General features: G+C 38.5%; 1 protein-coding gene across 2 annotated transcripts in view; it reads left to right on the plus strand.

The window, feature by feature from the left end:
- The window catches only part of MET (MET proto-oncogene, receptor tyrosine kinase), a 93015-nt gene that overhangs the window by 52464 nt on the left and 12766 nt on the right, over positions 1-27785 (plus strand). Inside the window, exons 10-19 of one of the 2 annotated variants that reach the window (XM_021716727.1) lie at positions 562-715; positions 4015-4233; positions 11276-11422; positions 13085-13241; positions 13439-13579; positions 16830-17060; positions 19670-19750; positions 21391-21572; positions 25712-25821; positions 26993-27158. In XM_021716727.1, coding sequence (XP_021572402.1) covers positions 562-715; positions 4015-4233; positions 11276-11422; positions 13085-13241; positions 13439-13579; positions 16830-17060; positions 19670-19750; positions 21391-21572; positions 25712-25821; positions 26993-27158 — 1588 coding nt within the window. The remainder of the gene's footprint in view (positions 1-561; positions 716-4014; positions 4234-11275; positions 11423-13084; positions 13242-13438; positions 13580-16829; positions 17061-19669; positions 19751-21390; positions 21573-25711; positions 25822-26992; positions 27159-27785) is intronic. The other variant, XM_008066339.2, reaches the window with a different exon arrangement.

Consider the following 27785-nt stretch of genomic DNA (forward strand, 5'->3'; position numbering starts at 1 on the left):
GAGCCCAGCAGGTCGAGGCTGCGGTGGCCGGGAGTGGCCACTGCACTCCAGTCTGGGCGACAGAGTGAGACTCCAACTCAAAAAAACAAAAAAACAAAAAAAAACACACACAAAAAAATGCATTTATTAGGCTATGGAATACAAGTTTTTAATAATAAGTTGTTTGCAAAGAAGAATTACCCCTGAACATCCATTTGACTTTGCCTGTGCCTCTGGCTTATAATCACTGCATGTAATTAAATTGAACCTTTCTCTTAAAACACTTGGTGGGCCGGGCTCGGTGGCTCAGCCTGTAATCCCGCGCCTTTGGGAGGCTGAGGTGAGTGGATTCCCTGAGCCCGCGAGTTCAAGACCCGCCTGGGCAGCGAGACTTCATCTCTACAATAAATCAAACAATCAGCCGGGTGTGGAAGCGCATGCCTGTAATTCCGGCTACTCGGAAGGCTGAGGCGGAAGGATCGCCGGAGCCCAGCAAGTGAGGCTGCGGTGGCCAGGAGCGGCCACTGCATTCCAGTCTGGGGGACCGAGTGAGACTCCAACTCAAAAAAAAAAAAAAAAAAACACTTGGTGGAAAGAACCTCTCAATATTGTCATTTTTCTATTTTATTTTGCCAGTGGTGGGAGCACAATAACAGGTGTTGGAAAAAACCTGAATTCAGTTAGTGTCCCAAGGATGGTAATACATGTGCATGAAGCAGGAAGGAACTTTACAGTGGTAAGTCCTCTGAGTGATGGTTCTACTCAAAGATCTGCATCTCTGTCTCTGCCACCTGGCATTCAGGGTACGTGGGACATTTCAGTCTTGCCTTTAACGTCTGCTAAACACCTTCCTTGCAGCAAAGGTCAATTAGTATTTTTTTATTCAACAACTGAAATTATCTAGTCTTAGGCTAACAATGTAGAAAACACACACATGCACCCCTATGTAATGTTTAGTCACAAATAATGATTACCAATATGAGGCAGTGTTTTTAAAAACAGTCAGTATAAATGAAAGTCACAGTATTACCCTATACCCTTTTTAATGCATCATAGAACACGGACCCGTTTGCTCTAGTAAAACCTTGGGAAAAGCCTCTGATCTTATAGCAGCATCCTTGTCTTTCTAAGCAGCAGACATGCAATGTTTTCTTATTCCCCTCTGTTCTTACCATTCTTCTTGTTTCTTTGGTAGCACATTATCAAGTAACAAGAAAGAGCATTAGAATATATGTTATTTCCTAAAATGTGAATGTTGTTTGGTGTTTCTCCCTCTTTCCTTATTTTATTCTCAAGGCCAACCAAAACTTAACTGAATGTCTTCTTAAAAGAGATTGACTCATTTTGTGGTCTAATGATTTAAATAGGTCACACTGAAGTGGTAGTCTTAGTTTAGACCTTAAGAAGGTTGAAGTTATTTCCAAAGACTCTATATGTTTTGTTGATGTATTTCTAATTTATAAAATACCATAATCTAGTTGGACTTGTGCACTCAACTCAGAATGAAAGTTCTAAGTGCTCCCGATCCAACAATCTTGACTGGGCGGGTGAGAGATTGAATTACAGCACTTTCTTTTAGATTCCCCATCCAATATTTCTTGAAGACTAAAGCCACGGTGTTCTTTAATTACAAAAACCAATTTGGGGCTAAAAATGTCAAGCCAAATCACCAAACAATAAGGTCATCTCAAATGAGATTTTTGTTGGCCTTCTCAATCAGCCACATTGCATCACCTCTGAAGAGTATTATTAGATTTTTATCATATTCCTGAGAGATTGTACTCCAGGGAGTCGCCGTAAGAAGTAAAGGGCTTTGAAACCAATCCCCACACATGGCCACAAACAAAGTTAGAATACCACTGCTATCAATTTAAAGGACATCAGTTCTCCACAACTAAGCATAACAATTTTTCATTAGCCAAATAAGAATAACAGTAACTTACTTTGGTGTTAGCATGAAACTTTTAAAAGTATAAATCTGAGAAATTATTAATTTATCTAATTAACACAGAGCCTAGATTAGTAAAATAATGACTAAATCTTCTTTCTTCTCCCTCACTAACATTAGAATGACTGACAGAATGTTTCTTAGCTTCATTCATTCATTGTAATCAAAACCTTCTAGGTGTCAGAGTTGCATATCCCAAGGAAGATTCAGACAGTGGTAGAAGAAGATAAATATCTTATCTGTTTGTGTGTCTGGAAACGAAATCTTTCATTGTTTTTAGCCACAAACACGTTAGTACAATACAAGTATGCATTGCACAGTACATTGGGCAAGAGTGAAAAACTCAGTAGACCTATTTACTATTTAACTATTGTTTGTGAAAACCACCCCATAAAGCAATGTGTGTTCCTTCCATGTTCCCTGCTGCTTATAGAATTTAAAGCTGATCAAGATGGATTGAACCCGTTTGTTATTAACAGATAAAAACTCTTGGTCAGTTCTGATTTAGATATATAGATCCAGTCACAATAACTTTAAGTCCAATGAACTCAAATCGTTTTAAAATAAAAATATTCACCTTCTTTAAAAAAGAATGTATATTAATGTATATTAATTTCTTCATGTGCATTAGTTCCAGAAGCCTGTAATTTTTTATGTAGTTCTCAGATTTCTTGTTGTTATGTAGAAAATTGTCGTGATAGCAGTAAAATTGTTCATGTCTACTTCTTCATATGACAGGAATAAATAGCTTTTTGCATTATAGTATTAATTTGATATAAAACTAATTTAATTTTACTCATATCTCTGTTCGTTTAATCTGCTTACAGTATGCATGTTTAAATGTAGGATAATTTTTAACAATTATTTTTAAAAGAAAATATCAAATACAAAATTCTGTTTGTGCTTTTTATGTATATCCTGAGTCCTTTTTCTATTGTGGGCATAAGTAATTGTTTTATCTCCAACTATACTTGTCAAAGAAAAGGAAATCTAAGGGATGTTGTTGCTTGTTTGTCTTTTCCTTGGGGGAAAAAAACGCAACCATTTAACCTTAAATGTAGCACTTTGTGTTGCTGGTTTAGTCTAAGTACAATCAAGAGGAAACTGCATTTTCCAAAATTCCATAAATCAGAATTCCAAAGGGGAAGATTTGAAATGAGAGATGAAAGGGCACAAAATAATAATAGCAAAGCCTTTGTAAAGTAGAGAGCATAGGAAAAGATTTACCAATGTGGAATATATAATAAACAAGCACACAGAAATATTTACCAATATGGAATATATAATGAACAAGAACAGTAGCATGGAAGTTAAGACTAAGTTTTGGAGTTAACAGCCCAGGATTTATGTACCCTACTTCAGCACTCAGAGTGAGTAGTGTGACTTGGTTTGGTGACATAAGCTTGCAAAGTTCAGTTTCTTTATCTGTAAACTGTGGATAGTCATAGCACCTACCTATGGGATTATTGTGAAAATCAAATGAGAACAACCTTGCAAAGTATTTTGCACAGAACCTGGCACTCCATAATTAATAGCTTAAAACACACTCATATGATGACCTAACTACACAGTTAATTATCGGGTTCACCATATGGTGCTTGGCAGTTTACAACCCACTTTACTGTGTCGAATCCCACATTGTGAATAACATTTTCATCTTAATTCCTAAATGAGGAAACTAAGTTTCTCCACATGGGCTTCACCTCAGTTCTCTCGTCTTGGTTTAAAGCTAAGGGATGAGCCAAGGGCTTCCAACCCCTCAAAGTCCAGCTCCCACTGTGCCATGTCTACCTCACATGACTAGGTGACTCTTCTGTATTCTTAAGAAAAATAAAATGATGAGGTGAGGGCTAGCTCCAACTAGGTCAACATAGCTTATTCTGGGTAAGTGAAGCTCTAGTTTCCTTTGAAGACTGGGTTGTTTGGATAATTTTGCATCTATCATGTTACAACATTAGGAAGTCAAATACAGATTTTTTTTCAAAAATTACATATTTTCAGTTGAGTGGAGTTGTGAATTATGAAAGTTGCAACGAGTTTTGTCAAGCTATATTCTGTTTACAGTGGATAATTGTGTCTTGCTACAGGCATGTCAGCATCGCTCTAATTCAGAGATAATCTGCTGTACCACTCCTTCACTACAACAGCTGAATCTGCAACTCCCCCTGAAAACCAAAGCCTTTTTCATGTTAGACGGGATACTTTCCAAACACTTTGATCTTATATATGTACATAATCCTGTGTTTAAACTTTTTGAAAAGCCAGTGATGATCTCAATGGGCAATGAAAATGTACTGGAAATTAAGGTAAGAAATGCTTAAAACACTCTCTTAAATCATCAGTTCGAACTTAATTGACTGTGTAGCTATGTGAATAGCATTGTAGCTGGTCATTATATCTTATACTACATCAGCAAATATCTAAACTCTGAAAAACAAATCTTTTTGGCACAGGACTAAAAGGTAAGTATAATCATGGACTGCATTTTAACGAAATGTTTTAAAACCCTGTCTTGTGTATATATTAGAAAGTAGCAAACGTGGGGCACAAATCCATTAAACAGGCTCCCTGTGATGCATTATCCTGCAGATGTTACGCTATTTCCCTGGACATTTCACCTAAATGTGCTCATTATAAGATAAAAGGTAAGAGCTATGAAAGAAAATTCATCAATTGTAGCTCTGTACTTCCTTGTAATACTTGGAATTTTGTATCTGGGTGTGGTCGTCTCTGAGCTGATTTATAAATGGAACTCGATTTCTACTACTTTAAGAACATATTAGCCTCTAAGTATAATTTCATGGAGAATAGCAGATCATCTTTTCTAAGCTGGCCTGTTGCAAACGAAGATCATTGAGGCCAGAGATGTGGCTTGACAAATATTGAAATAGTAGCAAAACAAAGACTAGAATATAACTCTTATGAAAGGTTAAGTAGATATGACTGAAAGGTCAGTCATATCTACTTAAAATTATAATAACGCAGGCAAAATGATCAAGACTTTAATTATCCATAACATCAGTCCCTAGAAACAACAAAATATTTATTCTTCAACATGTTGTTTAAGACATTCAGGATTTTTTTTTTTCCTGGAAGATCATCTGAGTACAAATGTGAACAAACACAAAGCAAAAAGAGAGTCCTTATTTAGATGTAATAAGGTTCCTGTAGGTCATCTCCACGTAAGTAATGATACATTTCTACTGATGTTCTGCCTTTTTTCAGCAAGATTCTAGCTACACACCAACCTGTGCATACACTGACACGCATACAAGTTTACTAACCTCATGATTGTGTTTTGCACAATAATTAAGCAAGCCCAGCATGAAATTAAATGGAAGCCCGCTTCAATGAACAGTGTGTTTACAACAGCAAAGTTCTTTCATCTGCTTCTTTAATTAGTTTTAGAAAGGGAGAAAGAGCTTTTATCACTTTTTTTTTTCAATAAAACTAATCTAGTGTGACCTTTTGCTTTCAACAATTACTTAGTTTGCCATTTGAAAGATTCCATTTGGTTTTTCTTGATGAAAACAAAGGTTTATGTGCAAGTAGTTTTTTACGCCTAGAGAAACTCTATTTTTCTGTTCCTGTATCTTGGAAAGAGGGATTAGAGATAAATGGTTCTTTATCTACCCTTCCAAGCACAGTCTTACATGGAAGAAAAAAACCTTCCTTTTCTATAAATTAAATACCCATTATTCAACATCCTACAAAATTGTTGGACCAAGAAAAACATGATTTGACATCATTCTCAGCCTGTCGATGGCATTCCCAGAATGGGCCAAGGAGTCTCTGGAGACTGGCACAAAAGACTTTCTTTTCTTGCCTATATACAGAATAGCTCCTTTTCTCTACCAAGTGAATAGTACCTGCCACATGACAGAGTAGTCATCTAGCGGGAGCAAGAGCAGTTCAGGGGGATTCTTTTGGTATCATGATTCAATTTTTTTCCCCGTACTCCATTTTCCTTATGTATGAGAAGAAATCTAAGGTATAAGAGAATATCTGTTGTGTCCAAAATTTAACCCTTTATCAATGTCTAAAATTAATCACATTAAGACCTTTGCCTCTCATAAGGCAGAAATACAACATGAAAAAAAAAGAAGAAAGAACGTTTGTTTGGGACCCACAGTGGACTGTTTGTATCAAAAGAAAGGCGAACATTTTATTTTATGTTGTGTTTGTTCAATTTCCATTCAAATCACGAGAATGTAGTATGTTTGTATTCCATCAATGGAAGTTCTCTAGAGAGAATCATGTGTTTAGAGTGAAATACTCTTTATTGCCAGGAATAGTTCATGCTCCTGATGAAGCCATGCATGCAAAAATTCCTTGACTAAAAAGAGACTGTGATCATTTCCAGCCCCAGTTGTGAGAGTTGCCTCAGTTAGCAGTTGGCCCGGTGACTCCGTCATGGGTGAAAGGGACAGCCAAGTCAGGGTCAGAAGAACACAATAGAGGTCAAAGTTCTATCACTTCTCAGAACGAATCAGAAACCCTGTGGATTTAGGAAGTAGTTTATGGCCAAGGCTTCAAGTTCCCCAGGACCAGTGGTAGATAGTGGTCTTCAGAAGAAGACATCTCTTTGGGAATACACATGACACCCCCCCCCAAGTTCTGCTATCAACAACAGCTCACATTTGTATGGAATTTTACAGTGAACACAGTACTCTGGCATATTGTATTTCATTTGAGTCTCGTGTATCTGTGAGTCTGGGAGGTGAGTGATGATTATCCCCATTTATAGATAAATAAACAGAGGTTTAGGAAGATTAGCTGATTTGTCCTGGTCAGTCAGGCAGCAAACAACAGAATGAGGGCACACACTCAAGCTTCTTGATTCCAAATTTGGTCTTTTGTCCACAGTGTTCTTCACATTAACTTTCATTTAATGTATGCCAAATAATAAAGAAATGTTCTATCATATGATATGTATATATCTATACAATTATTTAAATGATATAGTTCTAAGCTTTTTATAAATATATAAAAATTAACTGTTTAAAGAAACCCTATATTTTTCCCTAATTACCTTATTATTTGACTTTTTTTTTTTTAAATTGTAGAGATGAGGTCTCGCGAAGTTGCCCAGGTGGGTCTCGAACCCGCGGGTTCAGGCAATCCACTCACCTCAGGCTCCCAAAGCGCAGGATTACAGGCTGAGCCACCGAGCCCGGCTTATTATTTGACTTTTAATGCGTGAGCATATCTTCCGGGATGTTGATTATTTAATGCTAGAACAAGAACCTGACACTGCCCTGGAGGATTATATTCTGGAGCATGTAGGAATATATGGTAATAGAGATGCTTCAAAAGTTCACTCTGGAGAAATCAGCTCAAACAGGAAAAAGAGGGCGGGAAGATGGCCTGAGGCAGGGAGCCGGAACTCAGGCGACAACACTGTTAACACAAGAGCAAATGCTGAAATCTCAGGCCGGGGAGCCAAGCATCAAGGTCTGGGCATTAGAAGGATCTGGAAGGGAACATGGTTCTGAAACAATCCAATCCACCTGCTGCCCAGAGCCAGCCAGAGGTTGTCTTCCTCCCTCTTATTAATTTATCTGCAATTCGAGGCCCAGGCCCAGTCACAACTACCATGAAGCCAGTTCTGACTCCAGACAGGATGGAAGTGAAGGGTTGTTTTCTCAGAGGCCATTTGGCCCACTGTCAAAACCTATTCCTATTAATGGTCCTCATATCTTGCTCTCAAACTAATATTACCCTGTGCTGCACAGGTTAATAGGTATTCTGTGGAAAAAAAAAAAATACGTTCCAGGGCTCATAATAGCACCTGTGGTTTCAAAGTACTTAATAGGAAATTTTAAAAGTATCCAATGAAGAAATCAGTTTGTTTTTTGAGACAGTCTTGCTCTGTCACCCAGGTTGTAGGTACAATGGCCACTATCACAGCTCACTGCAGCCTTGAACCTCTGGGCTCAAGCAATCCTCCTACTTTAACCTCCCAAGTAGTTGGACCACAGGCTCATGCTGCCACACCTAGCTATTTTGTAGAGACAAGGAGATCGCGGTATGTTGCCCAGTCTGGCCTCTAGTCATCCTCCCACCTCAGTTTCCCAAAGCTCTGGAGATTACAGGTGTGAGCCACCACACCCAGTCAGAAACCAGTTTAACTTTGGCTTACCAGCTTTTCTCAAATGCCCTGGCAAATTTTTTCCTGTTTCCTAGAATGAGGGACTTTTGTCCTCCAAGTAAGAAGTAAATCTCGCCCCCACCGCCAACTCACTCATTTTCTACTGCTAGCATCCCTGGACTTTGGACCATTGCCTGGCTGGGTCCTGCTACCAAACTGCACCTCACTGCTTTCACTGATTCTCCCAGACTCAGTTGTGAGGCCACCTGGATGTAAGAAAACTTGATGGACCTCTCCTATCATAATGCTATTTTTCAAATCCTCCCCAATTCCGTGCCATAGCCATCTCAGACATGCTCTGTTCCATAGCCATCTCAGACATGAGTCCCCAGGCCTGGATGGAAATATTGTATCATACCCAACCAGAATTGGAGGGGAAAGGGACAAGGTATATCCTGATGTGACACATTGCGAGTCATTAGTTTTCATTTTAGAAATGTATTCATTTTAACATCACAGAGAGCAAGAAACTCTTACTCATTGCTATGTTCACAGTGATTAGAACTGGGTCTAACACACAGAAGATGGCAAGTCAATTTGGAATCAAATAGAATTTGACTTCCTTCATGACCTAGCCCATTTCTGAACATTAGTAAAGCATATGTAAAGCAGAAAGGACAATAATGCTTACCTCAGGGGAGTGTCTTTGCAGGATAAAATGAGATCACGCTCACTAAATTGCTGTATGTGTATAGGAGATTCAAGATCAGAAATCTTTCTCTTTTGTTGCTTTATTTGAAAACCTATAACCAAGCCGGGCTTGGTGGCTCAGCCTGTAATCCCGTGCCTTTGGGAGGCTTAGGTGAGTGAATTGCCTGAGCCCGCAGGTTCGAGACCCGCCTGGCAACTTGGTGAGACCTCATCTCTACAATAAATCAAAAATCAGCCGGACGTGGTAGCACGCGCCTGTAATTCCGGCTACTCGGAAGGCTGAGGGGGAAGGATCGCCGGAGCCCAGCAGTTTGAGGCTGCGGTGGCCGGGAGCGGCCACTGCACTCCAGTCTGGGCGACAGAGTGAGACTCCAACTCAAAAACAAACAAACAAAAAAAAATCTATTACCATTTTAATGAAAATTGATTATGAACTGAGCTGATTTTGTTAATATGTTCTTCTATTTAATAATAGTTAATATTCAACAAGTAACAATGAAATTAATAAGTTCTAAACATACACTCTTTTACATCTTGATAAAACTATGTTTATTTTAAATGACAAAAATTGGCTTATACTTATTTTTTTTTTCCAATTTAGACTCCTTTGTTATATAGTAGTGGACTATCAGTATCACTTTTGTAATATCTGAGGTTTTCGATTTTTAAAGTAATTACTTATACAAAGCTCATAGTCATCTCTTCTGTAAGTCACTAATTGTCACGTGTTCCCTGATAGCTACATATGCAGAGGGATTCCATTATGTGGTTGTGTGATCTGTTTCTGTTTTAGAGCAGCCTTAATGCAACATCCAAAAAGATCCTAAGCCTAAAAGAATGAGTATTAGAAATAGAAATGCAGGATGTTCATCCCTTCCCCCAACCTTAGTCATTATCTAAGCAAGCAAGACACATTTTAGTCCTTCCCTCATAAATCAAACCCTCCAGCTCTTTAATCTCTTTTCTTTGTCATTCCCTGAATTCGCTCCACTCTGTGAGTAAGGGCCTTGGCCCTCCTCAGACCTAACCAACAAGTTGTCATTTGAAGCCACAAAGTGATCTATTAGATTTATGTGTTTCTATGTTGAGTTGCCCTGTGTGGCTGACCTGGTTCAATGCACTACACATGCTGCCCCTAGAAGCAACCTGAGGATAGGTTTTATCTATATGCATTTTTTCTTACACTTCAACTTCAAATTATAAAGAAGTCGTTTCTTCCAGCTTCTTTTTCTAGAATAATATTTGATCTATCAATCTATTGAGAACCATATGAGACAATGTACAGTATGTGCATGGCGTTTGCCAAGTATTAAACATTTAAAACAAAAGTAACACTACTGTAGTTATTACTGGCTATTTTTTGGCCATAAGAAAAATAGTAATCGGTTTTGATATATCTCTCCTCAAAGTAATTGCCTGTTCAGTAAATAACCGTACTCATTAAGTCCTAATATGAGAAATGGTACCTGTGTTTGCACCTCTTTCCCAAGGCTCATTATTGGTTTCTTCCACAAAATGTTGATTTTTTTAAAATTCCTAATGGTAACTTCAGTTAACCAAATATGTCAAATTGAGTAATTTTTAAAAATCCTCATGTAACTGTGTAATTGTTCAAAATAATGTAACTGTGCTCTCAAATCATAATGGTCATATGGCATCTCACAGGAATTTCTTTAAAAATGAATTCATTTATGTATAGGATTCAAGTGTACAAAATGGAAAGAAACTTCCCAACTCAAACAGACAAGGAATGTATTCACATAATACATTGTTGATGCATTAATAATGATGTAACATCAGATCTCTGGAGATGGGACCCAGGCGTCAGTATTTTTAAAGTTCTCATGATTCTAAAAGCACAGCCAAGATTATCTCTACTTTAAGCAGTGTAACAACTGAATCTCTGAATTGCTTCTTTTTTGCCAAACAACAATATCCCTTGAAAACAATAGTGATTATGGGTAAGACATCACTCAACATAAGGATGTGAAACAAATCTTTCCTTTTCTCTACCGTCCAATTTGATGCGAAAACTATATGCTGTAATTTCTAACTAATTAGTGCTCTGCGATGGTCACATTCCCCTCCAACCATTTCAATGCCCATGAAAAATAGTATCATAAGCCGGACTCGGTGGCTCAGCCTGTAATCCCGCACTTTGGGAGGCTGAGGTGAGTGGATTGCCTGAGCCCGCAGGTTTGAGACCCGCCTGGGCAACTTGGCGAGATGTCATCTCTACAATAAATCAAAAATTAGCCAGGCGTGGTAGCGCTCGCCTGTAGTTCCGGCTACTTGGAAGACTGAGGTGGAAGAATCTCCGGAGCCCAGCAGGTCGAGGCTGCGGTGGCTGGGAGCCGCCACTGCACTCCAGTCTGGGTAACAGAGTGTGACTCCAACTCAGAAAAAAAAAAAAAAGAAAGATAGTATCATAAAATCATGTGCCTTGGTAAACAACATGGCCTGTGTTTGCAGTATATATTCTTTCACCATTATTAGCATTACTGCAAAACTGTAAAGTGTTAACAACTGCTTTTTTTTTCTTCCAGGGAAATGACATTGACCCTGAAGCAGTTAAAGGTGAAGTGCTAAAAGTTGGAAATAAGAGCTGTGAGAATATCCACTCACACTCTGAAGCCGTTTTATGTACAGTCCCCAATGACCTGCTGAAATTGAACCGTGAGCTAAATATAGAGGTGGGATTCCTGCATTCCTCTCATGATGTAAATAAGGAAGCCAGTGTAATTATGTCACTTGGAGGCTTAAAATAAATCATTAAAGCTCATTTATGTGTTGGCTTTGGCTCATCAACTCTGCCTCCATTCCTGATTATTTTAGAAATAGTGAGTTTTCTGTCACGTTGTCTCTTTCTCCAAGCTTGGGAGGGTAGGTCTCCAAAGTCCTTTCTACCCACATTGCTTCTCCATCATGCCACACTCTTCCCAAAATTTGCTGTCATTCTGAGAAGGGATAAGGACTCTTCCGAGAGTGTCCTTCCCCCACCTCCTACCAATCCAGGAGGCCAGAGCCAGTGTCCACTGTCCAGTACAGTGATCACTAATGCATGGAGTCCCATAAATAAAAGAAGGCATGCACTGGACAAAGTAAAATACAGATTAAACTGTTTCACAGTAACTTTTTATGTAGACAGCTAAATCAGATAACCCAGAACCAGAGTTAGTGATTTTTTAAATTCTTAACAGCTTTATTGTGATATAGTTCACATTCCATATAATTCACCCATTTCAAGTGTACAGTTTAGTGAGTTTTGGTATATTATATTGTTAATTTCTTTGCATTGTGGCAAAACATATATAAGATTTGCCACTTTAGCCATTTTCAAATGTACAATGCAGTGGCATTAATTGCATTCACAGTGTTGCATAACCATCACCACTATCTAATTCCAAAACATTTTCATCACCCCAGACAGATGCCCTATAACCAATAAGCGGTAGTTCCACCTTCCCTCCTCTCCTCCAGCCCCTGGTAACTTCAAATCTATGTATCTCTGAATTTGCCTATTCTAGATATTTCATGTAAGTGGAATCATATGATATCTGTCTTTTTGTTTCTGGCTTATTTCGCTTATCATGTTTTCAAGGTCCATCCATGTTATAGCACGTATCAGTACTTCATTCCATTTTAAGAATGAGTAATATTCTACTGTGCATATACACATCATGTTTATCCAAGAGTAAGTGATTTGTAAAGAGTTCCCAAAGTCTTCTAAAAAGTTATGAAATAGAAATGTACCAAAAAAATTAGAAAATCTAAGACTAAATCATACTCAGAGTTGGGATTTCAGAAGGACTATAAGTCCTAAAAATTATAAAATATTAGACCTGGAAAGATTTCTTCTATGTATCAAAACTAAAATTAAAATATTCTGAGATGTTATTGTCCCATAGTAACAATATTATGATGATTTACTTCATATAGAAAGTCTTCTCTGTCCTCCATCCTACCCTCCAGGACAGAATTAATGTCCTATTATATCTGTTGCCTACTGTTTAGTCTTATTTCTATGGTGCATAGTATATTGTATTGCAGTCATTTATGTGTCTGTCTCCCCTTCTATACTTTGGTTCCTGCTTTTGATTTATCTTTTTATTCCTAATACCTAGTTACAAATACAAACAGCTAAGTATCATATAAATACTTCAGGGATCAGTATCTCCTAATTGTACGCTGAAGCAGAACTGAGAATTCTCTTATTATCCTGAAGGCAATTATGTCACTCCTGGAATAGCTATAGCCAGGTGGTATTTTGGACCCAGAGAGATTGTACAACGGCCTGTGTAGTATAAATATCTACATGACTAAATGCTGACTTTTCTTTATTTTGTCATTTTTAGTGGAAGCAAGCAGTTTCTTCCACCGTCCTTGGAAAAGTAATCGTTCAACCAGATCAGAATTTCACAGGATTGATTGCTGGTGTTATCTCGATATCAATAATACTCTTATTAATACTCGGGCTTTTCCTGTGGCTAAAAAAGAGAAAGCAAATTAAAGGTGCATTTTTTTGTTATTGTCTGCTTTGAGGAGTTACCTTAAGAATATAGTCATTATAGTTTAAAATTGTCATAGACTCATGCATGCTGTCTTACATGCAACCCATAAAACCTGTGAGTTCTGGGCACCGGGTCAAAGTCTACTGGGACCCATGATAGCCAAGTCTTTAACAAGCTCTTTCTTTCTCTCTGTTTTAGACCTGGGCAGTGAATTAGTTCGCTATGATGCAAGAGTACACACTCCTCATTTGGATAGACTTGTAAGTGCCCGAAGCGTAAGCCCAACTACAGAAATGGTTTCAAATGAATCTGTAGACTACCGAGCCACTTTTCCAGAAGGTATATTTCACTTTATTGTTCTGAGAAATAACTATACATACACCTCAGTGGGTACAGCATGTTGTTTATTTCTGGTTTTGCCTTTATATTTTTATAAAAATATTAAAAAGTATTTACCTCTGCCAAAGAATTATTTAGTTTGACACAGATTTACATGGCTCTTATTTTAAAATGAACCCATGCATATATTGCAGTATAATTTTAGAGTCTTTAAGCTCTCTTCTCACAAAAAGGTTAATTTTAAAAGTCATTTAAGCAAAGCATTTTTATCATCTAAGTGGGATGATAAGGAATTGTGAGGCTTAAAAAAAAAAAGAAAGAAAGAAAGAAACTGTGGGGCTCTCTTTAACAACCCAGGAAGACTTAAGTAACAAAAAACATATTTATTTAAATATAAGCTAGAACAGCTACATTGTTTATATACTGAAGTCCAAACATTTAAATGGTACCATTGGTAATTCCTTGAAGTGTTCTCAAGGAAGTATTAGTACACAGCCTTTTACCTACAACATTCCAGCACTTGACTATATTTTGAGACTTATCCAAGAAAAACTTTCACTTATGCTATTTAAAAAGGAAGGATCAATATCATATGTTATGCAAAACACTAGGGATAGTAATGTTCAGGTTAACCAGAGCTGTTCACATTGTTTTATTTAGAATCTCCTGGTAAAAGCAATATGTCGGTATTGTATTAGCCCCATTATCTTTAGAGGTTACAGGACATGAGTCAAAAACAAGCATTTCCCTGGTTGAATATTTACCATTGGACAAATAAAATGAGTTACAGATGGTTGAGGATACTGGAAAAGTTAAAAGTTGCTCATCCAAACAATTCAAGAGCAACAAGGCACTTAACTTTTTAACTTTTTCAATACATACTGCCTCTTTTTTTTTTTTATGTCTTGTGTGTGCATTTTGTTTTGAGACAGACTATCACTACTCTGTCGCTTATGCTAGACTGCAGTGGCACAATCATAGCTCACTGTTATCTCAAACTCCGGGGCACAAGCAATTCTCCAGACCTCAGCATCCTGAGTAGCTGGGACTTTAGGCACATGCCACTGTGCCTGGCTTATTTTATTTTTTTGTAGAGATGGAGTCTTGCTGTGCTCCCCAGTCTTAAACTTTTGGCTTCAAGCAATTCTCCTGCCTCAGCCTTGCAAATCACTAGGATTACAGGTGTGAACCACCATGCTGTTTATCTTATTTCTTTAGTGATACATGTAGTAAATATTATCTTTGTCCCATGATCCCATTCGCCTTGAAAAATCCATTCCTTTACAATGTGGAAAAATCAAACCTATTTTATAGTTTTGAAACTGATATCTATTTTGTATTTTATATTTACATTTAATAGCTCTAAGCGGAGACCGTTAAAATTCTCAAGTCTTTTTTTAAAAAGCTCACCAAATCTTTCAACCTCCATCCTCACCAAACATCTGTCTTTATCACTAAGTTGGTTGCGTTTCACCCTCTTTTCTACACTGAGCCTGCTCCTTGGACACGTGGATAGATAAAATAGCCTAGAGAGGGTCATCCACAGGGTAGAATGCACAGCCAGAACCTAATAAAGAGACAATTGCAGAACTTTTCACATCTAGTGAGGACAACCTTCTCATCAGTCTTTTTCCTGGAAACCTAGAACTCTGTGGTGTGACACCGAAGTTGCACATTGGTGATTTCCATTGGTTTCTACACACGGTTTAAATTAGCTGAAGGGATAGTATATTTCTATGCCAAACAATTTTTTTTCCCAATGTCTTACCAAGGATTTCCCTCAATCTCTGCACCCCTGAGATTTCAGAACCCTGATCTCCAGGTGCAAAGGTTCGGGAAGTGGTGATGAAAGAACTGAGTGTAGAGGGACTCGTTTGCATTTCTAGTCCCCTGGGGAATATTTGGAGAAGCTGACTCCTTGGGATTAAAGAATAGGTGCCCAGCTAGGGTCTCTCCTTCCCTCACCCACCCAACATTTCAGGTACTTCCTGACATGCCACATCTTTCCTTGAGGGTTGCGTCTGTCTTCTGACTAGTCACTACTGTGACTATAGGTGGCTCCCAAAGCTTTTCTGGAACCACTTTTGAGATTTACTTCTCTGGCCAAGTTCATTTATTATTAACCAAACTGTCCACTGTGGAAAATACTAAAACTGCATAAGCGGGGTAGGCATAGTCAAGGTACCAGCAGCTTTCTTTTTATGCCTTTCTCTCAAATTCTGATTCTCCCGCTTATTTGCAAATAAATGATATTGTCTTTTGGCGCTAACAGGGACCCCCTCACCCACACATACATAGCCCTCTTTCTGTGATACATACATTTCACTACAATACCCAGTTTATCTTCAGGTCAGTTATTGAGGTTATGATGTCCCTTCCTTGATATGTATGGATCCCTAGTGGAAAGGAAAAGGGACAGTGAAAAGGGTGGCTTCTTTGCCCCATTTGGCATTAAGAAATTTACTCTCAGCACAATTCCTTCCCCCTGAAATTAAAAAACAAATATATTGCAAAAGGAACCTTACATCAGGCTCTTATACAGGTTTGGCTGTAAAGATCAACTTACAAGGAATGTTCCCCCACCTTTCCAAGTGTCCTCAACTAAACATTGAGGATGATACACTAACCCAGTCCTGACCTGTCTTCTCTAAACAGCAGTAACACCAAATCCAGTGACATCATCACACAATGGAGAATTTACCACAAGCATGAAAAGCTTTCAGTTCTGGAAATGTAGCCATTGTTTATTTCTAATCATATATATATTTTTTTCCACTTGGCCAGGAATCCATATAGATTCACACAATGGTAATTAGTAAACACTAATCTCTCCAAAGGCATCTTTTCACTTTCTTATATTTGAGCTAGATTCTTGTGAGAGTAGGCAGTTGCTTACCTACCTCGCCTTCCCTTCTTAAAGACATATGGCTTTTTGCTGTTGATAAAAAGAAATGTCTAAGGACACAGAGAGGGCAAACAAGCTTTCTAAGTTAATGCTTAGTCAACTTAAGAGAAAGTTTGTAAACATTTTACAAAATGCTTGTATATATAAACCAATATCTTTTCCCAATTTATTATCATTTTTATCAAGCCAATGCCTTTGCAAAGGCTCTTCCTAGGATCATTCAATGATATAATCACCATGTTTTTCATTTTAAAATTTAAGTTTCATTATTAATTCAGTTTGCTGTCCCATTGCAGTCCCCAGCAAGTGAGGTTTCTTCTCTAATAATTTTGCTTGACCTTGCAGACCAATTTCCCAACTCATCTCAGAACGGATCGTGCAGACAAGTGCAGTATCCTCTGGCAGACCTGTCCCCTATCCTAACTAGTGGGGACTCTGATATGTCTAGTCCATTACTGCAAAATACTGTCCACATTGACCTCAGTGCATTAAATCCAGAGCTGGTCCAGGCAGTGCAGCATGTAGTGATTGGACCCAGTAGCCTGATTGTGCATTTCAATGAAGTCATAGGAAGAGGTAAGTATTTCCACTCGGCTTTTTGTTAAATACGATTTTCCAGTAAGCATCTTATCTTCTGCCTTTGCAGATTAGGAACTTAGACAATGGTGAAAGCAACTGACAGAGCTCTGATAACAAGTGTACTTGACTTCTGTTGTGCAGAGATGCAGCCCTGCAAATTATATCCAAGGGATTTGTCCCTGTGTAGGGAAGCAATTGGATAATCTCCCAAACATAATATTAGAATGAAATCACAATTTTTCCTTGCCGTGTTCATACTGGCAATTATAGTTTCGTGCAAAGTGCTATTTGCTTTCTTTTAGAAATCATACTTTTAAGTTCCAATATTTTAAGATCCACTCAGATCTCCCTTCAGTCTTTCTTCACCCTGAGAACAGTGATAAACTCTACAAAGCCTGGTTTATAGCAGTTTGTACATTGCTGGACAGCATCAGAAGACAGAAATTTATAGCATTCCCCTGATCTGAAGCAACATATATCATCTCTACAATGCACTCCAATTTCTTTATACAAAGAGGAATTAATATTTGTAATAAGCTAGCCAGAGCAGCGATAACGGCTAGCATAAACAGTATTGGGGGAAGTAGCTGGAAAAGAAACCAACCAGAAGCCAGAAGATGAACTCACTCTTCCCCTTTTTTCTAAGGAGCTTTTTCCCCTCCTACTGAATGGCTTCTGATCCCTTTTATTCTATATGATCTGCAAGGGGTTGCATGGGCATCTGCCAGCGTGTTGCAGGAGGGGCTGATGATGATTTGCCTTATGTGAACACGAGGCCTTCTCATTTCCTGCGGTAGCAACCAGACATTTCTCTGTCACACACTCTAGAATGTTATCCTGAGCATGCTTCTCCTTCCCAAAGAGCGGCTTCACTCTTTTTTCTTTTTTAATTTCTTCCTTGTTTTCAATCAATCTTTAATTTGGAAAGATGGATAAAGAGGACTTTACTTGTCATGAATTATAAATGGTTTATTAGACTTTCATTTACTGGATAAATAGCTGAATTTTTGACAAAGCTTGTTTATACTCTTATAGCTTTTTTACAAACCCATGTAATACAAATCAATGGAGAAATAAACATGTTTCTAGTAACATCAAAAAATTGGGAAAAAAAGAAATGGTTTATTAAGACATTAGTAAGTTAGGATTTATAGCATTTTTGTTTGTTTTTTTTTTAGAAATAGGTCTCACTATGTTGCCCAGGCTGGAATGCAGTGATGCAATCACAGGTCACTCCAACAGCCTTACTCTTAACTAACCTGTTTCCATGTCTCATATCAGAAAATGTATAGTTCAAGAAAACCAGACACCACATGTTCTCACTTGTAAGTGGGAGCTAAACTAAGGATCTGCAAAGGCATAGAGAATGGTATAATAGATACTGGAGACGCAGATGGGGGAGGGGAGACAATGTGGAGGGTCAAAAAAACCATCTATTGGGTACAGCATGCACAGGTAGGCGTGGTGGGTACACTTAAATTCCAGACTTCTTCATCACTATAAAATGCAACTATGTAACCAAAAATGATTTGGACTCCCTAAAGCTACTGAAATAAAGAAAAAAAAGAAATATGTGTGTGTTTGTGTGTGTGTGTGTGTGTGTGTGTGTGTGTGTGTGTGTGTGTGTGTGTGTATTTCTCAGTAATTGCACCAGTTTTAGAGTGTGTGGACTTACTAATTCTACATATTACAAAGTTAGAACTTTTTCTCATGAAAGATGCTAAAATGGCAATTATTTCTCTTTTGAAGTTATAATCATTAACAATTTTATAAATGTGTGCTATTACTTATTGATATATTTTTCTCCAGGAGGATATAAGCCCTCAGAGCACAGGCTTTATTTTATGCATCTTTGCATTATGAGAGGGCAACCTAATTCCTGACACATACTTGACACTCAGGGTGCCTTGGCTGGCTGGGTGAATTAATTCATGAATGACTTACACAGCTATCAGACATTTGGCACCTCTGGAGAAAATTACAGCCACTGGATGAAAGGCTACCATTGGGAAAATGATGTGGTTAAAACCAGAGAGAACGAGCTGAAATGAGTCAGAGTGAATTTGCCTCATTTGGGCAACTGCCTTTCAGTTTCTGCCAACCTGGATTATGCATTAACTGGTGACTAATGGGGGAAATCCATGTCCTATATAATACTAATCTTATTTATAATGGTAACATTTTTATTTCATTTCTGTTTATTGGAATATAAGGAGCTTATTTTTTTTCTTCATGTCAGTAAAACTTTATTTTCATATTTGGAAATATTAAATCCTTAAAGATAATGATTTTCTTTTATAAAGGAAATGCTACTCTTTCTAGTGGTTCCACTATGACTGGATATTTTATTATGTTAGCCTTTAATAATAGTCATATCACCTATGGTTTTTATCATGTGTTAAATAATCATATTGTTTATATCCTTGAGTTAAATGTATTTCATGGGCATTTATACACACACACGTACACGGTGGTATTGTTAATCAAAAGTATTTTGAATATACTGTTTTGTCATCTAGAAAAAAGAAGGTCATGAAGGACTTGATAAATAATTATTGCATAATTAGACATAATGCAGCACTAACCAAGTTCCCTCTTTCCTATAGGGCATTTTGGTTGCGTATATCATGGGACTTTGTTGGACAATGAGGGCAAGAAAATTCACTGTGCTGTGAAATCTTTGAATAGTAAGTTACGTTTTAATTAACAATGGAGCATACTCTGTGGTTTGCAGACTAATCAATAGCTTATAACAAAATGTTGATTTATACTTTCCCCTTGTGGAAAATCAGCTACCTCTGAAATTTCAGGGCTGAATCCTGAAAATTTATTTGGTCTAAAGTCTTCTTGAAATATTTTATCTGAAATTATCCCTCAGATCCCCCATAAGTAAAGATGTAGGAGAGATGAGTTTCTTGGAGTATCATCTAACTATGTTTGGTTTCTAATATTTGTTTTGCAAGTTACATTTATGGAAACTATTGGAAGCATGTTGGCACATACAGTAGTAATGACTCATTTTACCCACAGGCATTACTATAATTATTTTTTAACCACAACTTGCATTAAAAAGATTTTTAAAAATGAAATAAGACAAACAGAAGAAAAATACGCTGGCAAAAAACTGAAAAATCATAAGTATGATAATACCTCATTTATCCGCATTTTTGGAGAGTGAAGTATTCCACATAAGCAAACTTTCTAAATGAGTGAAACTTATCCCCTTTTTAATGCTGAAACGTTTCTTAAAATTGTAGCTGTTATTGAGAAAATCCTTTTAAGATGAAATGCATACTCTGCTTAAGAAACAAGGAATTCTTCCAGGCACAAATTAAGTCTTTACTGATGATCCTGAGCTATAATGATACCCATAAATTACTATGTTATATAACCCAGGGTACTCCACATGCTGGAGGGTTCCTGGCTCCACCTCTGTTGACAGGTCTCACATGCTTGCTTTTTCTACTCCCGTTTCTAATTTTCTGCTTACAATTTTCAGCAGTCTGAAAAATGTCAACCAGCCATATTACATAATTATATTGCAACTAATAAGTTTTAAGTGCACAAATAGAATGTTTTCCTACAGGATACATTATTGCCAAAACTATTTAAGGCTTTTTGTTTGTTTGTTTACTATACATCTTCATGCTGAGCAGTGCTCTATTATGGTTAATTTTGTTGGATTTTGACCATGAGGTAAATAAAGGGACAGTCTGTATGAAACCTAAGTACAAACTTTGTACTAAGCTGTTTGTTTGTTTGTGTCAGTCTCACTCTCTCGGTACCAGCTGGAGTGCAGCAGCATGATCACAGCTCACCTCAGCTTCAACCTTGTGGGCTCAGGGTGATCCTTCTGCCTCAGCCTCCCAAGTAGCTGGGGCTATAGACATGTGACACCACAACTGGCTAATTTTCTATTTTTAATCGTTTGTTAGAGACGAGGTCTCACTATGTTGCCCAGGCTGGTCTTGAACTCCTGAGCTCAGGCAACCCTCCCACCTTGGCCTCCCAAAGTGCTGGGATTACAGGCGTGAGCCACCACACCCAGTCTGTACTAAGTTAATATGAGACAAACCGTGGTTCTGGATGAGACAAACTGTTTACTGGACTCTGTCTTACAAAAGTGGTTGTAGGTGGCAACTTAAAGGCACAGTGCAGGGTGACATCATTTACTCAGACGTATTGTAAAAAGAACACCCTGAGGTTGAGGCTTCAGACCGAGACATGAACCCTATGGCTTTACATTTCATTGCTCTTTCTATCTAAGTTTGACAACGAATGCACTGTTCCATAATGACATTAACGTCTCTACTACTGGATTTCTCAGGAATCACCGACATAGGGGAAGTCTCCCAGTTTCTGACAGAGGGAATCATCATGAAAGATTTTAGTGATCCCAATGTCCTCTCGCTCTTGGGAATCTGCCTTCGAAGTGAAGGGTCTCCTCTGGTGGTTCTACCATACATGAAACATGGAGACCTTCGAAATTTCATTCGAAATGAAACTCACGTAAGTAGACTGCCAAGCGAACTAACTGATGAACTAGTATCCCTTCAAGAAAAGTCTTTTAAAAAGCTATTAGCCAAAGGTGCGCATATAAAATGTTTGGCACCGTTCAAATGTACCTCAAAATCTTCTATCCTGGTAGGAAGATAATGATAGCTAGAAGGGTTTCCTGGGGCGGTGATTCTTACTTGATCTTCAAGAAGCCTTGCTCCACCTTGCCCCTGATATGGACATTTAGTCATCTTTGAGTGCCTAGTGTTTGCCAGAAACTGAGCAAAGCATGGGACAGAGGCAGAGCGAGCCTTGGCCCATATAGAATTTTAACTCTAGAAGACAGTGAAGAATTAATTACAAATGAGTCCCTTGCAGTTCCTCATACTTGTCACACACTCTCTTACCTCAGGACCTTTGCACTGGCTGTCCCCACTCCCTACAACACTCTTTCCTCAAATACCCACAAATCTGACTTCCTCATCCTTTTCAGCTCTTTGCCCTAATGTTACCTTCAAAATGAGGCTTCCCTGGCCTGTCTAAAATTACAACTGACCACCCACCCTCATGCCTTCAATCTCCTCACTCTGTTTTCCTCCACCACATTGTATCATCTTCTGATACAACAGACCTGAACTGCCTAGTACTGTGCCATAAGCCACATGTGAAAAGTGGCTGGTTCAAATTAAAATGTGCTGTAGTGTAGAATAGATCTCAGATTCCGAATATTTAGTACTTTTAAAAGGTAAAATATCTCATTAATAATTGTTCATATTGACTGCAGGCTGAAATAATATTTGAGATATGTTGGATTGAAAAATAAATTGTGGAAATTCATTTCACCTGTTTCTTTTTACTTTTTTTTTTAACATAGACACTAAGAAAATTTTAAATTACATATGTGGCTTGTGTTATATTTCTGTTGAATAATGCTGCACTAAACAACAAATAAATGATAGCTATATAGGTTTGTCTATCCATATGTATATGCATGTATATGTACACACACACTCATTCCATTAGAATGTAAGGCCATGAGGGTAGGGAGTTGTGTGTCTTTTGTTCACTGCTGTAGCTCTAACACCTGAAATAGTGTTCAGCCCGCAGGCTCTCAGTAAATACTGGTTGAATGAATGAACTCAGAGTTACAAAAAAGGTTTTTAGGCTCTTGCAAGGGGGAATTTTCTTTTTTTTATTTTATTTTAAAGATGTGGGGTAAAATTCAGGGTTACATATACAAATGCTCATTATGCAGGTACTTGTTGATGAGGTGTTCCCCCCACCCCAGCAGTTTCCCACTACTGTCAATCCCTTTCTAATAGTATTATGATAATTGTTCAAACTCCATTTATGAGTGAGAACATGTGGTACTCACTTCTTTGTTTCTGTGATAGATCACCCAGTATTCAGTATTATAGACTCTTAAGTCCACCAAGTTGCTGCGAAGTTCATAATTTTGTCCTTCTTTATGGCTGTGAAATATTCCATTGTGTACCACATTTTTTAAATCCAGTCCTCTTTCAATGGGCAGCACGGTTGATTCCATGTTTTTGCTATTGTGAATAATGCTGCAATAAACATGCATATGCAGACATCTTTTTCATAGAGTGATTTGAGTTCCTCCAGGTATATTCCAGTAGGGGGATTGTGGGCTTGTATGGAAGGTTGATTTTTAGATCTTTTAGGAATTGCCAAACTGTTTTCTACAGAGATTGTATTCATTTACACTCTCACCAACAGTCCAGAAGTGTTCCCTTTTCCCCACAACCTCTCCAGCATCTGTTGTTTGAGTTATTGATGATGACCATCCTGATTGGAGTTATGTATATCTCAGTGTGGTTTTAATTTGCATTTCCTTTATGACTAGTGAAGCTGAGTTTTTTTCATGTGTCTGTTGGCTGCTCATTTGTCTTCTTTTGAGAAGTGTCTATTCATACCTTTTGCCCACTTTTTAATGGGGCTGTTGTTTTTTTCTTTTCAGCACATTTGAGTTCCTTGTAGATCCTAGATGTTAGGCCTTTGCCAGACATACAATTTCCAAATATTTTTTCCCAGTCTGGGGGCTGTCTCCCCACTCTCTCTATGGTTTCTTTGGCTTTGCAGAAGCTTGTCAGTTTGATGAGGTCCCACTTGTCTATTTTATCTCTTATGGCATGGGCACTTGGGGTTTTGATCAGGAATTGGCTGCCAGTTCCAATTTCCATAAGGGTGTCTCCTGCTTTTTCTAAGGTTCTTATAGTTTGAGGTATTACGTTTAGGTCTTTGATCCATTTAGAGTTGATTTTGTATATGGTGATAGGTAGGGGTCTCATTTTAATCTTCTGCATCTGGTCAGCCAGTTTTCCCAGGACCATTTACTGAACAGGTTCTCCTCTCAGGTGGAGTTTTCTTTAAGACATTTATGCCCAAATCTGAAGAGTAAGCAAGTGTCTGCCAGGCCAGGACCAGGCCCAGGACCAGGGCAGATGGAGGGAGGAGTGCCCAGAACTGAACTCATCGATGGTCTCAGGCTCCTTCTTGGCTCCTGCTGTCCAGGTCTCTGCAGAACTTAATGAAGTAGCTTTACCCTTAATCAAAAACAATGTTATAAAGATGAATCAAGTTCTCAGAGAAAATAAGCTCTAGAACAGTAAATGAATATTTTGTATTCAGCCAAAAGAATAAAACCCTGCCTGGCAATTAATTTTTTGCAGAGAAGGTGGATTTACCTTACAAAGCACAAAGTTGCCCTGACAGACCACACAGTCTGGCTTACTCTTTTCATTAAGCTGTTGGATTGATCTGGTTGAATGTGCAACCTTCCCCTGGGTATTTATTCCCCCAAGGTTAAATCATGTTAGAGAGTTCCCATTATCCAATACAGAACAGTACTGTGGCCTTTTTTGACCCAAGGAGTCGATATTGATGATGACCACGAACTCAGATGTGTGTTCAAGAGAAGCCTAAAACAAGGACTGGGCTTCTCCATGTGCTGTGTGCATTGAGGGGGGTGCAACGCTTCTTGCAGGGTCCCCACTGATTACCTCTTGCACTTATAGATTTCATAGTAGCTGTTGAGGAGGAGACACCCTGCTCCTGATTCCCAGGCCCTGGTCAGGCCTGCTAGCCAAAGTGATGGCTATGTAACCTCAGATATAGTTCTCATAGCTACTAAAGGCATTCCTGTCTGTCCAATTTTGTGGGTGGAGTTTGGAGAGAATGGGACATGCAGGACCACTGGAGTTGTGGACTCGGGCTTCATTCAGACAGCAGGAAAGCTTCTATTCTGGTTCACTTCACAACAATGTAGCTTTCAGCTGGCAGACTTAGGTTAAAAATCTGAATGTCTGGGGTGACTTATTTCTTCCCAGCCTCTTACATACACAGAGTGTTTCTGATGCTTTGGCATCTGGGGCCTTGCTAACACCAGAAGGACTGCTTTTCCTAGGGTTACCTAATTCTTAGAGAAAGTAAACAACTTGCCTTCAGGGTGTACCTTTCATGTGCAAACCAACCAATCCAGATCCCATTCCCTGGTCACCTTTCTTATCTGGCTTTCACCTTCTGGGCCATTATCCACCTGCCTTAATTACCCTGGGGTCAGGTACCAAACAACTCAAGATAGCTCCTATACCCCAGAGCCTTTGGAAATACTTCAGATTAACCAACCCTAAACCTGTTGACCCTGCCTCACCCATTCCTTCCCTGGGAAACTACAATAAAAGCTTTTGCCCACGTGCTTCCCCTCACTCCCTCTGCCTCCTGAGGGTCTCCAGTGCTTCCCCATGTGACCCTACATGACAAGGTGTGTTCCCTCTTCTTGCAAACTGTGAGTAGCAAACTATCTTTTCAGTGGCAATTACCTCCCGATCTGTTGGCCTCATCATACTTGAAAAATGATAAAACCTACATTTAAAAACACCTCCACCTCCCCATCCAAAAAATGGAAGCTGTAACGCATGCCTCACAGAAGTGTATAAGAAGTAACCATAATCTATAAAAAATATAACCTGGTGCTTTGCATACAATAGATAGTTAACAAATGGATGGTGATATCAACAGGGCACAAGTTTTTTGTTTTTGTTTTTGAGACTAGATAAATTTTATAAATAAGATCAAAGTTAGAACAGTAGACGCTTAGTTTATGCTTTTCCAATTCTCTTTGATTACAGAACCCAACCGTAAAAGATCTTATTGGCTTTGGTCTTCAAGTAGCCAAAGGCATGAAGTATCTTGCAAGCAAAAAATTTGTTCACAGAGACTTGGCTGCAAGAAACTGTATGTAAGTATTAGAATCCCTGTGCCCACAGTCCAAATTAAGTGACAAGGAGGAATCTGTTTCCCACTGTTCAATGCCAGCGAGGCTGTTTTCTCTTCTTATGCAAAAGTTCTTTATTTCCGTTACAGTTTTAAATCTATGTATAAGCCCTGAGGATGTGGGCGGGACTTTCAGGCTTTATCAAACTCAGAATGTAAAAAGCATTCTTCACAGGGGGTCTTGAACAGCTGTTGTGTACTTTTGCTTTTCTTGGTCCTCCCCACCAGTAGCCCCCAGTGTTGTGGTTTCACACTACATTAGTGTTTGGGAGGGAGAATTTGATCTTCATCATTTTACAGTGAAAAGGAGAGGGTTGGTAACACAAATACCAATATATTGTAACTTCCCAAGAGTGGATTTGAAGTCAGCCTGCAGAAGCCCTACCAAAAATGGTATTTGGGAATGAATATACAAAGAACTTTATTTGTGTCTGGCTGCCTGACTGTATAACACAACAGTCAACAGTTTGTAATTGATTCAGTGCTTTCCCTTGCCCAGCTCTGATTCATGACTTATGGTATGTGTGAATGAAAGAGCTGTGCTATTAATTTCCTACCTTGGTTTTGGTCAATGTAACAACATAAAAACCAGCTTAAACAGAGGATGCATAGCCCCAGATAGTGGAAACTGATTTTGTTGTTTTCGTGCCTTTGTTGTTTTGCTGTTTTCCTTTGATGCTTCTCTGTTACCTTGAAGGTGGGATATACGAATTTTATGACCAATCTAGCCCATTGGAGAAGGAAAAAGTAAAACTGCAGTCCCCTGGGATGCTCCCATATAAAACTAAGTATTGATAATAAGTTGGCAAATGAAGATTGGTGATTGCTTGGGTAGAGAGTTGTACCTATGTGGCAGCCAAGGGGAGACAGTGTTACTGATTCTCCAGATCTTCTTTAGAGCAAAAGGATTTCATTATGCCATACTATTCGTGATGCTTTCCTTGGCCTGTTGAATTTGTAATGTAAATGTCAGGCATTTTTATTCAAGAATTCTATTATAATTTAGTGCTAGTCAATACAAGCAAGATGAAGCACTCCCGTCAGAAGTGATGGATTTCAAATACTCTGTGGATATTCAGCATTATTATAAATAATTCTATTTCAGACAGCAGTAACCATTTTTGCCCTTTCTGTAGGCTGGATGAAAAGTTCACCGTCAAGGTTGCTGATTTTGGTCTTGCCAGAGATATATATGACAAAGAATACTATAGTGTACACAACAAAACAGGTGCAAAACTGCCAGTGAAGTGGATGGCTTTGGAAAGCTTGCAAACTCAGAAGTTTACCACCAAGTCGGATGTGGTAATGTATCGATCATTCCTGACTTTCTCCTCTTTTACCTCCATACCCAACTTTCTTTGTAGTTTTAAGGCTACTTGATTTAAAAAAACAAAAAACAAAAACACTAATTCTAGTTTTCTTTATATGAAAAATGTACTTGATTGTTTGATAGATACCATAGTATATTTTCATAAATTCACTTGTTTTTTTTTTTGAGTTGGAGTCTCTGTCACCCAGACTGGAGTGCGATGGCACACTCACGGCCACCACAGCTTCAACTTGCGGGGCTCAGGTGATCCTTCTGCCTCAGCCTTCCAAGTAGCTGGAACTATAGGCACACACTACCACACCTGGCTAGTTTTTTGCTTTATTGTAGAGATGAGGTCTCACCAAGTTGCCCGGGTGGGTCTCAAACCCACGGGTTCAGGCAATCCACTCGTGTCAGCCTCCCAAAGTGCTGGGATTACAGACTGAGCACTCATTTATTAAAAAATATTTGAGTCAGGTACCATCCTGGCTCCTTACATAGCCCAGAGCTGAATCAGGCAGGAACCCTGTCTTCCAGGAGCTTTGACTTAGCAAGAAAGAGAAGAGATGGTCATCAATGTTTGTGACATGAGTACATTGGAATGAGTCCTGGGTCTTATA

Source organism: Carlito syrichta, unplaced genomic scaffold (assembly GCF_000164805.1).
Source record: "Carlito syrichta isolate Samal-C Ts95f unplaced genomic scaffold, Tarsius_syrichta-2.0.1 Scaffold308881, whole genome shotgun sequence".
NCBI lineage: Eukaryota > Metazoa > Chordata > Mammalia > Primates > Tarsiidae > Carlito > Carlito syrichta.